Here is a 17382-nt window from a genome sequence, read left to right on the forward strand (position 1 = left end):
TTTAGGGATGATCAGTGAGATACACCTGCTGGAGCCTGATATTGCCAATGGACCAGTGAACTGAGATGCGGAGCTTTACCTAGCATTTGTAGATGACCTGGAGCCAGTGGGTCTGGCTAATGCTAACTAGAGCATACAAGTCGCAGTGGTGGGTGGTATAATGTGCTTTAGTGACAAAACGGATGGCACTGTGATAGACTGCATCCAGTTTGCTGAGTAGAGTGTTGGAAGCCATTTTGTAGATGACATCGCGAAGTCGAGGATCGGTAGGATAGTCAGTTTTACTAGGGTAAGCTTGGCAGCGTGAGTGAAGGAGGCTTTGGCGGAATAGAAAGACTCTGGATTTGATTTTTGATTGGAGATGTTTTTGAGTCTGGAAGGAGAGTTTGCAGTCTAGCCAGACACCTAGGTACTTATAGATGTCCCATATTCAAGGTTGGAACCATCCATGATGCTATCGGGCATCGGGTGCAGGCAGTTGAAAAGCATGCATTTGGTTTTAGTTTAAGAGCAGTTGGAGGCCACGGAAGGAGTGCTGTATGGCATTGAAGCTCGTTTGGAGGTTGAAGCACAGTGTCCAATGACGGGCGAAAGTATATAGAATGGTGTCGTCAAATAGAGGTGGATCAGGGAATCCTTTTCGCAGCAAGAGCAACATCATTGATATATACAGAGAAAAGAGTCGGCCCGAGAATTGAACCCTGTGGCACCCCCATAGAGATTAGACTATAGTGTCTGTTTGAGGACTAAACAGCAATGCATTCTTGTTATGATAGTTTTTATTTTGTCGCTTTAGCTAACATAAACCAAACCCTTGCCTCACTCAATTATACTGGGCCTGATATTGCCAATGGAGATTGCTATTTTCTATGATTGGGTCTGGCTAACGCTAACTAACTACACATGGTCTGTTGGTCTCATTAACACTAACAAACAGCTCAGGGTCTGTTGCGTGATGATACTATCAGTGGCAGCGATTTTATGAGGTCCAGGCATTCCAGGCCATATGATATCTCAGTTCCAAGAAGCTAGCTAGCTCTTAAGCTCCCATGAACACAGCAGGCGGCAATATTGTCAGCTAAATATAGGCCACCTTTTTTCTTCTCTCCTTTTTCCTCAGCCCCTCTTCTCCCCTTTGCCCCCCGCCCAAATCGATAAGCAACACGCTTATCGATTCGCTTGGTGTGTTAGCCGCTGAAGCGTTGTAGTACATTTGGATTGTTATCTGGAGTCAGGGGACATATGGGTCTATATGTGAACTCTGATTGTCTGTCTGTCTGTCTGTCTGTCTGTCTGTCTGTCTGTCTGTCTGTCTGTCTGTCTGTCTGTCTGTAAGTCTGTAAGTCTGTAAGTCTGTATTCTGTTATGCAGGGGGCGTGAAAGTTCATATAGCTAACTCTGACTGGAGGGCCAGACTCTCTGGTTCCTTACATGAAGCATTGTGATATTGTATTGAATGGCATTGGGAGATGGCGCATACTACTGGGTTTGTTGTTGATTGTGTACAGTTTTTATGCTAGCCTATGGGCCTGGGTTAAGTGTGTATTCCATATCAGTTGCTTGCTAACCTTTGCCTGCTCATATTTTTGTTTTATCACATGATGCACATCAGAATATCTCACGAGTGTCTCCAGATGATGTCATCAGAAACACTTATCTTTTTCTATCTTTTTAATTACAGAACATAGACATTTTCACATTTTCACACCACATTGCGGTGGTGCTGGAGATTATGCATTTTATGTTGAAAAAGTGTGAATTTTCCATTTTTAAATCTAAATGTAGCCTTTCTTTAACTTGGCAAGTCAGTTAAGAACAAATTCTTATTTACAATGACGCACCTACAACGGCCAAACCCAGACCACGCTGGGCCAATTGTGCGCCGCCCCATGGGACTCCCAATCACGGCCGGTTGTGATACAGCCTGTAGGGAGTGAGCATGATAGCAATACAGAGGAACACAGTAGATGGATTTGGTGGGGTAATTAACCGATGCTATCGTCACGGTCGGGTCAGGGCTGGCGTCAGATGTCATCTTTGCAAGGACGGCCGTGTGACTTTATGCAAGGGGCCTCTCCTGTCCAAGTTTGGCTTTGCGCACAATCACACAACCATCTCACACCCCTTCGAACGCACACATACATGCAAGCATACACATACTCACACCAACACACACAATGCTAGTACAGACCTTGCCCCCTCTCTCCAAGGTTCTTTTCAGCACAAACGATGTATAATTTTCTCCAGGTGACAGTTGCAGAACGTCCACCTCTGATCCCGTGCATATGCTTCCAGACACCTGCTACTGTGGGACACCTGCTACTGTGGGACACCTGCTACTGTGGGATACTGTGGGACACCTGCTACTGTGGGACACCTGCTACTGTGGGACACCTGCTACTGTGGGACACCTGCTACTGTGGGACACCTGCTACTGTGGGACACCTGCTACTGTGGGACACCTGCTACTGTGGGACACCTGCTATCCTTTCCTTCACGTTTTGTTCTCTTTCTTTCTCAACTTTCCTCTCCCCTTCTTTCTCTGACTCTGTCTGTCTGTCTGCCTGTCTGTCTGTCTGTCACTCGTAGATATTTGAGTACGGGTTGGATTTACGTGTCAGAGGGCCCAAGAGACAGAACACTTCAGAGATAAACCGTCTTGCATGATTTATGGAGTGCTAATACTGTTCTACTTCATAGAATCTTTGGGCTTTGATTGTCTTTGGCGTGAAACACAACTCTCATGTTCCCACTTTATAATCCCATTTGGCTTGAGGCCCAATTCGCCACCCTTCTCCCCGAGTGTGCGCTTGCACACTCTCTGTCATGGATTTGGTATCATGTGATCGGTGTAAGCGTTACGCCATTGTTAAATCCATGACAGTAAGTGTGCAAATGTACACTTTGGGAGAAGAGTGGAGAATTGGCATGCAGCTTTTGTATTATCAATCAACACTTAACAATAGTTTTGAGGGGGTTTGTGTGTAAAGTAATTGCAGCAAGTGATTTATTGACGTGGCACGGTCAGGTGGTGGCATGAGGCTTTGCGTTAGGAAATACACGTTTCACAGAAGGCCACTTTGAATCAAGCCCACTGTATTTCTTTGATATTTCATTACTTTAACAGAACATTTCCCAAAAGTTCAAACATGGTTACATTACATTTCATTTCAAGTTTGGTAATGTTCTAGGAATGTTCTCCAACTGGTTTGACATTGGGAATGTTCTCATAATTCAGAGAACTTTAAGAAACAATGTTCTTGTTTCACAATGTGTGAATTTCAGTACTTCAGCGTTAAGGTTCTTACAGGTTTTCTCGTGGTTCTATTTAAAGTCATGTTGTCAAATTGTTCAGAGAACGTTAAGAAAACGTTCCATAAAAAAATACAAGAAGACTAATGACAATTAGAGAATGTTCAAAAAATATTATTTAAAAACATATACATTCCATTTTCAGCATCAACAAAGCTCTCTCTAGCCTCTATCTTATTAAGTGTGTTCAGGTGTGTTGGCTGTACCCACTAATTGGCCACACCTGATCTTAATGATTGCTTGTTTCCTTATAAAATGGGTTATTTTTGAAAAGACAAAAATTGACAGCTTTATCCGTAAAAAACAATAACATTGCTTGCTAACTCCAACCTGGTGGCACAGTGGACCAATTCCATTGATACACAACAGACAATTATAGTTTTGAATATCCCTAATGCCTTTCACAATTAAAAAGAAATGTGTTTGCTTGATTAATGCCTAAGGAAATGAATTTCCACGTGTCCTATCTGTGCTTAATCCCAAATAAACCGTCTTATTGAAACATTCAGTGAAGTTTTTAAAGCCGCAATATATCACTTTTTGGGCGACTAATGAGAATGTCTTTCTCATTGAAAGCAAGTCTATAAGCGATAGATATTGTCTAAGCACGCTATTTCTATGCTTCCCGCTCTTAAGTTTTGTTTTTGCGTCTTTTACTTTTGGTTTTGTACACCAGCTTCAATACAACATTTTGGGTTATTGAAAATATATTTCACAGCGGTTTAGACGGTACAATGATTCTTTACATTATGCATTGCTTGTTTTGTCACATGAAGTGAAATTAAGTGAACAATTTGAGTTTTAGCAAACAGGAAATGGCAGAGCGATTTCTGTTTAATGCACCTTTAACGAAGTTATTCAAAAACCTCAAAATAACCCATAAATTCCACTGGAGAAGGAGACAGAGAAACCCCTCTGCACAGCAGTGCTTTTAAATCCAGATGCTAGTTTTGGCAGGAACAACTAGTTTTTATTAAAAAACCAAGTGTAAAAACCACACACTAGAAGGACTTGTTTTGCAGTGTAGTCGTGATTGTCTTCCTGATGATGGACCTCAAAACTCGACTTCTAGGAATCAGTAGGCGATGGAGTCACACCACTGTAAAAACCCACATCAGAGTTTGGGTCTTTATCTCCATGCGATCTGCCATCAGCAACATCCGCTTAATCCAGGAAGTCTTCCTGTGGTTCACAATTTCTTTCTGTCTTTCTCTTCCAGTATGAGAGCATTCTATCATCCTGCCATCCACCCTAATCCTGGAATTCAATTATATGGGTTGTTTTGGGTTATTCCCAGCGGGTGCATATCTGTTTCAAGATTGAAAAACTGTAGATATGCCTGAATATTGAGGAAATTCATAAATGTTTTCCCTCTCCCTGTTTCCTTATAGAATGATGTCGTCCAAGCGAGCCACACCTCCATTTCCCCCGGCGACAGAGGAAGAGGAAGCGATAGGTCAGGACAGTGTGGGCTGGGCCAATGAGGACAGAGAAAGCCATGACCAGCCAGTTATGCCCCCTCTGCATGGCAAACCCCTCCCAGAGGAGCACCAGCCAATCAGAGACAGCAAGCCTGAGTCGGACTGGGAGAGTATAGGCCCTACTCAGACAGTGAGACACACACAAACACACACACTCTCCGTCAGATTGACACACTGCCACTGAGCTCTATTACAGAGGAATCTTCCTCTTTAAGACAAATGCCTATTGGAACAGTTTCAAGGAGGTCTTAAGATGTCGCCGTTAGTCAAAGCCATCTAAAGTTCTTGGAGACCCCCCCGCTCTGTAAGAGGAGGAGAAAACATACAGGAATAAACCTCTCGTCGGGCCACCTGTGCTAGAGTGTCTACTGATGGACAATGTGCATTCAATACCAAATGGCGTCCCAAATGGCACCTTATTCCCTATATAGTGCACTACTTTTGACCAAAGCCCGTAGGATCTTATGTATCAAAATTTGAATTTGTTTTTTACTTTGGATAAAAGTACACCCATTCAGCATCGTTCACACCCTTTTAAGCTTCATCCCCGTCAATCTTTTTAAGGGTTGATCCGAGCGTTCTGTCCTAACAGCAGTCTAGCACCCAAGCTAACTGGCTAACGTTGGCTAGCTAATTACAGACACAAATGAGAGAACAGCTCACTCTGACCATTTTACTCACCCTAGCAGAGCTGGTTAGGCTGTTTTTATGTTATCCAGAGTATTGCTAACTGCAACTGTGCTGCTGTCAACAATTGACGCTTTTTTTGCCCACTTTTACTGACACCGGCCATGTGTGAGCCAATTTACCAAATACGTCTATCAACAGCTGTCATATCACAGTGACATCATGAACATTCTATTGAAATGGTTACTTGCATAGTGGAGTCTTTCGTTAAGACATGTAGCTAGCTAGCTAAACAATTAATCATAATCCCAACTCATGACGTTACTACTCTGCGTGAATATGCAGGTAGCTAACCAACCAGGTGCAATGTTAGCTAGCCAACATTCGGCTATAACTAGCAAAGCAAATGGCTCTGAGATACAAATAATATTACTACACAGATCATTCACGTAACATTAGCTAGCGAGCCAACAGTACACTTTATCTTGAAATGAAAATGACTTTCTGACTAAATTAGAAATGTGTAATATCTGAAAATGTAGCTAGCTAGACTATCTTACGTATACATGGCTGGACGCTTCTCCTTCTCTGTCACGGATGCCATGGTTGCCCTTAGTTTGAAGATGTAATCCGGAGACAGGTGTTTTCTCCATCTCTTTAGCTATTAAACTCGAATTACACTGATTTCAAAACTCGGTCTTCCAGAAGGTGGAGAGCAACACTTATGCAGTTCTACTACGGGATATATATTTTTAAAGCCGTGTTAGACAGGATTACCTACACATACTGACCAGCTCAAATAGACAGAAGCATGGCAGACCGGTCCGAATTCAATATCTCGGGAAGTTTGCTTTCTTTTTCTGTGGCTAAACCAACTAGGCTCATAATTTAACAATTCTATTCATATCTACAGATGGCATAAATATTTGTTAATTAGGCACATGAAAGTTCACCTGTTCCAGAAGGCATTTCTGCCCCCCAAAAAACGCATTTGGATTAAAATAAAGAACTTTCCATACTAATTTCTCTCCTGTGGAGTAGTGACGCATGACATACACCTAGTATCCTGAAACGAGTCACATATGTTAGCTGATGGAAGTTTATTCAGTGTCACAAAAACTCATAGTCCTACAAAAAGCATGGCTGAATCTCTCGCCCCAAATGGTCATCGTCAGTCCTGTGGGATTCTTTGATGTAGGGTCAGAGTTAGCTGGCCTTTTCAGGTTAAAAAGAGCTATCTCCATGCATGACAGTTGTAAAAATGTACCTTTCACCCTTGCCCCACAGTCTATGTATGACCAGTGTCATTCTTCTGTATTGAGTTGCATTCGTCAATCACAAGATGGAGGAAGGGGATATCCGTAACCGTGTTCTTGGTACAAGCCCGAAGGGGACTGTCTTTGTTGCGAAACCGCTGAGTTATGGTGTCTGTCCCAAATGGCACCCTATTCCCTAAATAGTGCGCTACTTTTAACCTGAGCCCTATGGGTAGTGCCCTACATAGGGAATAGGAAGCCATTTGGGACATATATCTCAACTTGACCTTTCCCCACTGCGTTGCCAGTCCCTCTGTGCCAAGGTGTCACTCTCTGGCTGCCAATACAGAGATTTGTCCCCCTGGCCTGAGTCTAAATTCTGCTGTAAGAAGATGATTGCCATGATTTACGCAACAATTTAAACAACACCCACAGCAACAACACCCACAGACATTAGTCGAGGGATATCAATAGAGAGGTGATGAAAAGATCAAAGTTGTTAGAGAAATAGATTGTAAGTTACACTTAACTTTGTGGCGAGTGATAAGTTGAAATAATGGCCATAAGCTACTAAAGAACAAATGGAAAAAGTCCTAGTATTGTCATTCCACTAATTCCAAAACACCCCTGTTTTATTTGTTCCTATAGGACAATGCTAGTAGCAAGGGCTGTTTCTTGAACTCCTACCGGAATAACTCTATATCTCCACCAAAGCCTGAGGAGTGTTCCCAGGATTGCGGCGAGCTGCTAGGCGGATCCGCCTTCAGAACACCGGAACGCCGCAAAGGAAGCCTGGCCGACGTGGTGGACACACTGAAACAGAAGAAACTAGTAGAGCTGACAAAGACAGAACAGGATGGTAGGAGATCTCCTATAACCCCCCTCTTCTCTCTGTGTGCATGCGTGTGTGAGCTCTCTTGCACATGTGTGTGCGTGTGCTATGTGTGTGTGTGCATGCCCGCCTGCGTAACCACAGTATGTTCAGCCTTTACTTTGCGTCCATATCCTCTTCGGACGGATCTTTTAAACCTTTCAATGAGCGACAAATCCCCCCACCCATTGATCATAGATCTGTGAGAAGTGAAACCTCACATCAGGCTAGTGGTTGACTCCCGTTGCATGCCCCTGCATGCGCCTATTCCCCAAAGCTATGGAGTTCTATCGACTCTCTGTACTGTTATGCTACACATTGTAATTGTCATGATATCACTGGCCTCACTGATCTTTCGTCTTAAATGCTTCACTTTATTGATATAGTGAAGTGTAGAGTAGTGATCTCTAGAGCCGGATAGCCAAAGGCATCACAGTTTTTTTTGCAATGTCTTCTGTACTGTAGATCAGGGTTTCTTAAACTAGGGGTCGTAACCCAAAGTGGGCCCTAAGCATGTAAGAGGTGGGTCGCAAGTTATGAGAATGCATCTACTGTATAATCAAAAACAATTTGTTCTTCATTTGGGTCAATGGAGGATGATTTGGGTCAGGGGATTCTTTCATTTTGGGTCTTGAGCTGAAAAAGTTCAAGAACCCCTGCTGAATTCTTCAGTTTACTGTTAGTGAACCGTCACATGATCCAGAAGGCATTTCTGCCAGAAAACGCATTTAGATTTTTTTTTAAACCAACAACGTTAAAATGCCTCTCCTCACGTCTAGTGACGTGCTGCATGTGCCTATCTTCTTGAAACGGATCACAAATAATGATATTGAAAAGATGCCCAACAACAACCTGGATTTCATTGCATCACATGCAGTGAAATTACTTAACATTTTTTTTGCAGTGATATTGTTTTGATATTTAGTATCGTGATGGTATCGAGAATCATGATACTAAACCTGGTATCAAAGTCAAAATGATAACACTAACTGGTAGTAGGATAGCCATGTAAACAGGGTTGAAAAGTGACTGATAGCAGGAATATATAAATACTTATGGTGTTATACTAATGGTAATATATACAGTGCCTTCAAAAAGTATTCATACCCCTTGACTTATTCCACATGTTGTTGTGTTGGTCAGGGAGGTGACCAAGTACCCAATGACCACTCTGACCGAACTACATAGTTCATTGACTGAGATGGGAGAACTTGTTAGAAGGACAACAGTCTCCACAGCACTTCACCAATCTGTGTTTTATGGGAGAGTGGCCAGACAGATGTCACTTCTGAGAAAATGGCACATGACAGCTGGCCTAGAATTTGCAAAAAGGCACATGAAAGACGCTGTGAGCATAAGGCAAAAGATGTTGTGGTCAGATGAGACAAAAAATGTTACTCTTTGGCCTGAATGCAAAGTGCTATGTCTGGAGAAAACCAGGCACAGCTCATCAACCATCTAACACCGTCCCAACCGTAAAGCATGGTGGTGGCAGCATCGTGCTATGTTTATGTTTTTCAGTGGCAGGGACTGGGAGAATAGTCAGGATCGAAGGAAAGATGAACGGAGCAAAGTACAGAGAGATCGTTGATGAAAAGTGAGGATAGAGGAACAATGAATGGAGCAAAATGCAGGCAAATACATGATGAGAGAGCGCAGACGACCTTAGACTGGGGTAAAGATTTACGTTCCAACAGGACAATCACCCCAAGCATACAGCCAAAGCAACGCTGGACTGGCTTCAGAACAAGAATGTGAAAGTCCTTGAGTGGCCCAGCCGAAGCCCAGACTTGAATCCCATATAAAATCGGTGGAAAGATTGCTGTTCACCGCCAATCCCCATCTAACTTAACAGAGCTTGAGAAAATCTGGAAGGAAGAATGGGAGAAGATCCCCCAACTCCAGATGTGCAAAGCTGATACAGACATACCAAAGATGGCTCAAAGCTGTAATCAAAGGTGCTTCTACAAAGTTTGGACTCAGGTGTGAATACTTATGTATTTGAGATGTTTATTTTTCAATACATTTGCTAAAATGTCTAAAAAAAAAAATTCACCTTGTCATTATGGGGTATTGTGTGTAAATGGGTGAGATTTTTAAAATGTTATTTAATACATTTTGAATTCAGGCTGTAACACAACAAAATGTGAAATAGGTCAAGGGGTATGAATACTTTCTAAAGCACTGTACGTCCTGAATGGCTTGGAGCTCGCCCCAAGTGATATGCTGGGCTGTCCGCACCACTTTCTGCAGGGCCTTCCGGTTGCAAGCGGTGCAGTTGCCAAATCAGACGGTGATACAACTAGTCAAGATGCTCTCGGGTGCAGCTGTAAAAGTTCCTGAGGATCTGAGGGGCTATGCCAAATCGTTTCAGCCTCCTGATGTAGAAGAGGCATTTCCAAGTCTTCTTCACAACTGCTCTGGTGTGAAAGGACCATGCTCAGTCCTCAGTGATGTGGACACTGAGGAACTTCAAGCTCTTGACCCTCTGCACTGCGGCCTGTTAATGTTGTGTTGTCTGAAAACTTGATGATGGAGTTGGAGTCGTGCATGGCCACGCAGTCGTGGGTAAACAAGAAGTACAGGAGAGGGCTAAGCTGGGGTGCCCCGGTGTTAAGGGTCAACGTGGCAGAGGAAGTGTTGCCTACTCTCAGCACCTCGTCGGCCCGTCAGGAAGTCCCGAGTCCAGTTGCAGAGGGAGGTTTCAGTCCCAGTTTCCCGAGCTTGGTGACGATCTTGGAGGGCACTATGGTGTTGAACACTGAGCTGTAGTCAATGAATAGCATTCTCACATAGGTGTTCTTTTCGTCCAGGTGTGAAAGGGCAGTGTGGAGTGCAATAGATTGCGTCATCTGTGGATCTGTTGGTGCGGTATGCAAATCGGAGTGGGTCTAGGGTTTCTGGGATAATGGTGTTGATGTGAGCCAGCATTTTCACATATGTATTCCTCTTGTACAGGTAGGAGAGGACATTATGGAGTGCAGTTGCGATTGCATCGTATGTAGATCTGTTGTGGCAGTATGCAATTTGGAATGGGTCTAGGGTGCCATGACCAGACATTCAAATAACTTCATGATTACAGATGGTAGTGCTACAGAGCGATAGTCATTGTGGCAGATAGCCTTAGAGTTGTTGGGGGCAGGAATGAAGGTGGTCAGTTTGAGACATGTGGAGATTACAGACTTGGACAAGGAGAGGTTTGAAAATGACCATGAAGTTGCCTACCAGCTGGTCTGCACATGCTCTGAGAATGCGCCCTGGAATACCGTCCAGCCCCGCGGCCTTGCGAGTTTTGACCAGATTGAAAACCTTACTCACATTGGCCTCGGAGAGCAAGATCACCCAGTTCTCTGGGACGGTGGGTGCCCTTGTGCACGGCTCAGTGTTGTTTTTGTAAAAACTTGCATAAAATGCTTTTAGTTCGCTGGTAGAGAGGCATCGTTGGATTGGTCACGACTAGGTCTACCTTTGTAATCTGTAATGGACTGAGCCCCTGCAACATGTGTTGAGTATTGTAGCCGGTGTAATAGGATTCCTCTTTGTTCCTATATTGTCCCTTTGCAGTTCATTAAGTGCGAGATTGTTGTTCTCCTGAGGTGGAATATATACAACAGTCACGATGGTGGTAGAACGATCTGCATTTTACCATCAGGTATATACTAATGGAGAGACATACCCCCTCTCCCTCTCGATTTCCCTGAATCCACTGTCCTGTCTGCACGGTGACTGGAGAATCCATCACGCTTTCTTTTTAAGTGAGTAGATAAGATGTTTCTGAACACTTCTAAATTTAATCCTGATAATGCCATGATTAAGAAATGAATGAATCATTAATAATAATGAGTGAGATGCCATTCAGAGGCTCCAACAAAACATGCTAACCTCTCACCATTAACAATAACAGGGGAGGTTAGCATTTTGGGGGGGGGTATGATCTTTGCGCCTCTGTAACCTTCTCTCTCATCATCATTCACAATTCATTCATGATTATCCATAATCATGGTAGCATCCACTTGGATGTAGAAATGTTCAGAAACATCTTCTATTTGTACTTAAAATAAAAGTTAATCCAAAATGGCACACGACTTTATTCACCATTCAGTTCATATCAGACAAATCTTAATCCAAAACACAACCAAAACATACCGTAAATGCATCCAACAAATTTGTAGTCACAAGCTTGATGTAGTCATTGCGTGCAAGGAATATGGGACCAAATATAATTTTTTTTGATTTATGAACATACCCTCAAATAAATAAATCAATAATTAATACCCTAATATCTTAAATCTACTGTCCAAATACATATGGAGGGTGTATCAAATCAACAAATCAAAATCAAGTCAAATGTATTTGTCATATAATGTTTATGTACACGAGCAGTTTATTGTCTCACCTAGGGCTGTGGCTGTCACAACATTTTGTCAGCCGGTGATGGTGATGGTCTCTGTCGGTAACTGTCGGTCTCACGGTAATTGACCGTCAATTCATGGAAACACATTAAGCATCTCCTGGCTTCTACACACAGCCTACAAGCCACTGATACAGACCTTTGGAACATCTACATTTAAAAAAGTCTAATAAGTCCATGTAATACAGCCTACACCTTCACAATAAATCCATGTAATACAGCCTACACCTTCACAATAAATCCATGTAATACAGCCTACACCTTCACAATAAATCCATGTAATACAGCCTACACCTTCACAATAAATCCATGTAATACAGCCTACACCATCACAATAAATCCATGTAATACAGCCTACACCTTCACAATAAATCCATGTAATACAGCCTACACCTTCACAATAAATCCATGTAATACAGCCTACACCATCACAATAAATCCATGTAATACAGCCTACACCTTCACAATAAATCCATGTAATATAGCCGACACCTTCAGAATAAATCCATGTAATATAGCCTACACCTTCAGAATAAATCAATGATTTATTTTAGACAGGACTAAAGAAACAAGAAACTAAAGAACAGAATAGCATACTCTGAGTTGTCCTTATGTTAGGTCCTGATCACACTATGCCATATGGCTGTGGGCTACACTAGTTCATTTATCAGACAAGATTTGCTTAGAATTCCGTGGCATTATTTTACATTAGTTTATAGTATGAAGAATACAATTGAACAAAGCTAAATAAAATAGAAAGGATATTTTCTCCAAACGATTTGAGGGAGTGAGCACATTTGGCTATTCTGTGTTGAGTGGTTAATGAAGAAATATGTACTCCTATATGTTTTAATTTAGAGTTATTCATGTAACTTTAGTTGCTCTACAAACATTGGCCTATATGTTTTGATTTGTAATACATTGTAAGGCTGCATGATGCGACTAATGATGATTTGAAAAAAGTATCTTGAAAGGAATGAGCTCTGCTTTGTTTTTTTTGCGCAGATTGTACACACTTCATCAGTCTCGCATTCACATTTTGAGAAGCACTTGATAATTCCTCGAATTTCCCCTTTGTGTGGCCATAATGCACCCTAAAAAGTCCATGCCTTTTGCAGCCCTTCTCCCTGAGTACTGTTTGCTCGAAAGCACCTCTCACCTCACTCACATGGCTTCCCAACACGTTATCGTGTCTTTCTCACAGGCTACAAGTGAAGACAGCCACATCAGGGACGCAACTGTGCACATCCTTATCCAATTCCGAGGTGCATATTGAAGATATTGGAAGATGTCATGTCCTGACCGTAGAAAGCTTTTATTTTCTATGGTAGAGTAGGTCAGGTCGTGACTGCGGGGTTGTTCTAGTTTATATTTTCTATGTGGGGTTCTAGGTTCATTTTCTATGTTGGTGATTTGTATGATTCCCAATTAGAGGCAGCTGGTTATCGTTGTCTCTAATTGGGGATCATACTTAAGTAGCATTTTTTCCACCTGTTCGTTTTGGGATATTGTTTATGTTTAGTTGCCTGTTTGCACTGCATTGTCGTCACGGTTCGTTTATTCTTTATTTGTTTTGTATTTGCTTAAGTTTAACTTTATTCATTAAAAGTAGGTGGAGCTCAAAGTACACTGCGCCTTGGTCCGATCATTATTACGAACAACGTGACAGAAGAACTGTCCACATTTACTTTTCGTCAGCCAATAAGATGAGTAGGCCTAACGAACAGCAAAGCACTAGCCTTTGTCAATCTACTATCCCCCATTGTACAAAAGTTTACCTACTCTATTCTGTGAGATAAATAAATATTCCAAACTTACTCTGGGACAGTTGTGGGATGCGATAGATCCCAAATTAATACAACCACTAGCATCCCAAATGCTTTTTTACGCAATGAGGCTGACACAACAGATCAGAACGTTTAGCTTAGAATGTTGATAAACTATTAGGCTATTTCTTCACGTTATAAGCACAGCGATGCACACCCGGCATTAGGCTATAAGCATGAATGTTCCATCAGCGGAAAACACCATTATCAAGAGGGACCGTAAATACGATTATGCATGTAATGCTTTTATGATAAAGGTGCATTTTTATGGTTAAAATGATCTTCCCCAAACTTGAAACTCACGCACTGCTTATGTTTGCCAGTTAGGCTCTACACCACTGGTAAAGCGGATTAATGTGCTTAACTTTGAAGTTATTTGGCCACTTTAGTTGTGATACACACCTTATCAAAACATTTAGAAGGCCAATGGGATTTAATCTTGCCTTTACATACTAAATAATATATGCGTGAGATTACATAGCCTATAGAAATGTTGGTCCACATGAGCTCATGGACTGTTATGAAGTGTGTGATTAGATTTTCGATCACATTTGCATTGATGTCAGAATGATTCGAGGTACAATAGAGTGCTGAGTACCAGGCAGTTAGCAAGTTTGATAGGCTACTAATGACCATCAGCAGCATTAGAGCTTAGAGAAGCCTAATTACTTTGACTAAACGGTCATGTGGAATTTGACTCAAGACCGCTGGTGTGGCGGTAATACGGTCACCGCAACAGCCCTAGTCACATACACAGTTTACTTCAGGTGTAAAAGGTGCAGGGGAATGCTTATGTGCTATCTCCCTCAACAATGCAGTACATTCATCACTAATCAAGTCAAAAATAATAAGTAGTGGAAGTAATAGAATAGGTCATACGCAATGTAATAATGGACTGTATTTATAAATATAAAGTGGGTAGTGAAGTCAATAGTATATATTAGAACAGCAGCTTTGACTGTGTGTGTGTGTGTGTGTGTGTGTGTGTGTGTGTGTGTGTGTGTGTGTGTGTGTGTGTGTGTGTGTGTGTGTGTGTGTGTGTGTGTGTGTGTGTGTGTGTGTGTGTGTGTGTGTGTGTGTGTGTGTGTGTGTGTGTGTGTGTGTGTGTGTGTGTGTGTGTGTGTATACGTTTGTGTGTGTGTGTATGTACGTTTGTGTGTAAGGTATACAGTATATTTTAATACTCGAAAAAGTAGTTAACAGAATTCTATGTATCAAATTAAATGAATTCATATAATCAAAACATGGTGAAATATACAGTAACGGTACGTTGTTAATGAATAAAAAAAACAGGCCTATTGTTTCACTCCTAATTAGTATGACTGTAGTCCCCAGGGACCCACCAGTCGCATTGATCGCACTGAGAGCACTTAGCCAAGGCAAAATGAATGAGAAAAAACAATAACCCAGATTAGGATTCAACCATCCATTGGCTACAAGTAACATCTTTCTGTTTTAGCTCCCTTTTTGAAGTTTGAGATCGCGATAACACGAATTACAGCGATGATGCCTCAGGGCACTGTACTGTAGCCGTTAGAATTTCAGTTCCTTCACTCGTACATTAAATATTGTTGTATATACATTTTTGGCATTTGACCACTCCCATTGAGCTTAATAGTTGGGTTCATTTCGTTCAATGTGTTTGGCTAAAGAGAGCAGGGGATCAATAAATCACTAAGGCTGAGAGATGGATGTCGTCCCTTCTAAATGAATGCATTGATTGGCTCTGAGAACATCTCTCCACAAACTCAAATGCAGCCATAAACATATAGATCTAGATTGATGTGGATTGAAGTGCTGCTATATACCGATCTCTTTCCAGAAATGCATTTCTCGAACTACTGTACTTTTGTTTCCTTTTTTTTCTTTTTTTTTCTTTTTGAAGGGTTCTCTTTTAAGAACAACTATTCATAGTTTTATACACCTACGCTACCGTTCAAAGGTGTGGGGTCACTTAGAGGTGTCCTTGTTTTTGAAAGAAAAGCACATTTTTTGTCCAATAAAATAACAGCAAATTGATCAGAAATACAGTGTAGACATGGTTAATGTTGTAAATGACTATGGTAGCTGGAAACAGCAGAGTTTTAATGGAATATCTATATAGGTGTACAAAGGCCATTTCTAAGTGACCCCAAACTTTTGAACGGTTGTGTATATACAACAACTAGAAGGTTTTATTTCTATTAAATGTCAGTATAATGCTGTATTCTCATTTCAATTACTGTACAACCTTGTACTGTGACCACATTTGGGAGTCAGCCTTAAATGAAAGTTGAACTCATAACTTCTTGGTCGCTAGCAAACAGAAATGTCCTGCTGTAGTGCAGCTACATCACCAGATCTGTGAGCGTGAAAGAGATATGGCCACATACTTATTGGCAAGAATGCACTTCTGCACTTTGCTAAAAGCTGCCCAGATTCAAGTAAATAATTGTCCAATTATCACCAACAACATAAAACTAGCAGTGCTCAAGGACACTTGATGTAGAGTATACATAAATTCTTTGGGGATTTGAAACTTTTAGTTGGAAGTGCATCAATGTATCTGCAGTGCCACCAGGTTCATACGAATTGCATGGAACGTACTGTATAGTAACACACTCTTAAAAAATAAGGGTAGGATTAGGGTGTACTACAGTGTCGTTACCTGGGGTACAACCAGGTAAAATGTCAACTTTACAGGTGCACTCACATGGTACAGTTTGTCAACATGTAGGTATAATGGGACATTTTTCTACCTAATATTTGGAATATAAGACACGATCATCACTTTATTTTGATAGGTGGGAGCAATATACTGGTGGGGCTCATTAGCATATTTGGAGGTGTGGTGAAAAATGTGTATTTGTGCCAACCGTCAGTGGAAGTTTTGTAGCAGTTTAAGTGTTTGGTGGTTATGCCAATGCAAATCCTTTGATACTGTTCATTCTTGCAAATGTTGTAAGATAATGTGTCAGTAATGAGCAGCCCTGAGCTGCACAGTGAAGAGGTTATTATGAATGTTCCAGTAACTTAATGTAAACTTGTTGCTGTGAATCACTCATTTCTTAACTGGAAACTACTTGGCAGTAAGTTATTTTAAAAGTCACAGTAACTTGCTGCCACCAGCAATCTTGACAATAACCTACGGTGCCTTCACTGACTCTTCTGTTCACAACATGCACATCACTTGCTGATTGGCAGCATACTGTAACAGCACCAGCCTATCAGAAGATTGCAGGCGTGGCTTTCAGCTAGCTTTTTTGGTCTCCCATAAGGTAAGGTTATCCCAGTTAATTTGCTCTGTTTCTAAACATTAAGCTCGTACACTGTCAGTTCTTCAGCCTTGTTAAAAGGCTGACAAGTGCATGTGATACCAAAGAACCATACAATAGCTCATTTATGACTAGTCACCATGTAATTGTAATACTCACTTCCCTTCCAGACCATCAAGTCAGTGAGTGTGATGGATTAGCAATAATCCACTTGTAATTGGTTGACCATGATTGAAAATTAAACATTAACTTTCAGTGAACCAACTTCCATTAAGCTACTGGAAATGCACAGTAACCTCTTCACAGTGCAGCTCTTGATTTTCACAAGTTTTTAAAAAGGTTGC

The 17382-nt window shown here is 41.5% G+C and overlaps 1 protein-coding gene across 14 annotated transcripts in view; it reads left to right on the forward strand.

Annotated features, from left to right (window-relative positions):
- Positions 1 to 17382, forward strand: part of LOC118396216 (transcription factor SOX-6-like) — a 165726-nt gene that overhangs the window by 70263 nt on the left and 78081 nt on the right. For 4 of the 14 annotated variants that reach the window (XM_052465442.1, XM_052465443.1, XM_052465455.1 and 1 more), the window contains exons 3-5: positions 2248 to 2419; positions 4704 to 4923; positions 7325 to 7535. In XM_052465442.1, coding sequence (XP_052321402.1) covers positions 2286 to 2419; positions 4704 to 4923; positions 7325 to 7535 — 565 coding nt within the window. In that variant the 5' untranslated portion in view covers positions 2248 to 2285. Of the gene's footprint in view, positions 1 to 2247; positions 2471 to 4703; positions 4924 to 7324; positions 7536 to 17382 lie in introns of those variants that run through there. The other 10 variants (XM_052465448.1, XM_052465446.1, XM_052465449.1 and 7 more) reach the window with 8 other exon arrangements.

The sequence above is a fragment of the Oncorhynchus keta genome, chromosome 17 (assembly GCF_023373465.1).
Source record: "Oncorhynchus keta strain PuntledgeMale-10-30-2019 chromosome 17, Oket_V2, whole genome shotgun sequence".
NCBI classification, from domain to species: domain Eukaryota; kingdom Metazoa; phylum Chordata; class Actinopteri; order Salmoniformes; family Salmonidae; genus Oncorhynchus; species Oncorhynchus keta.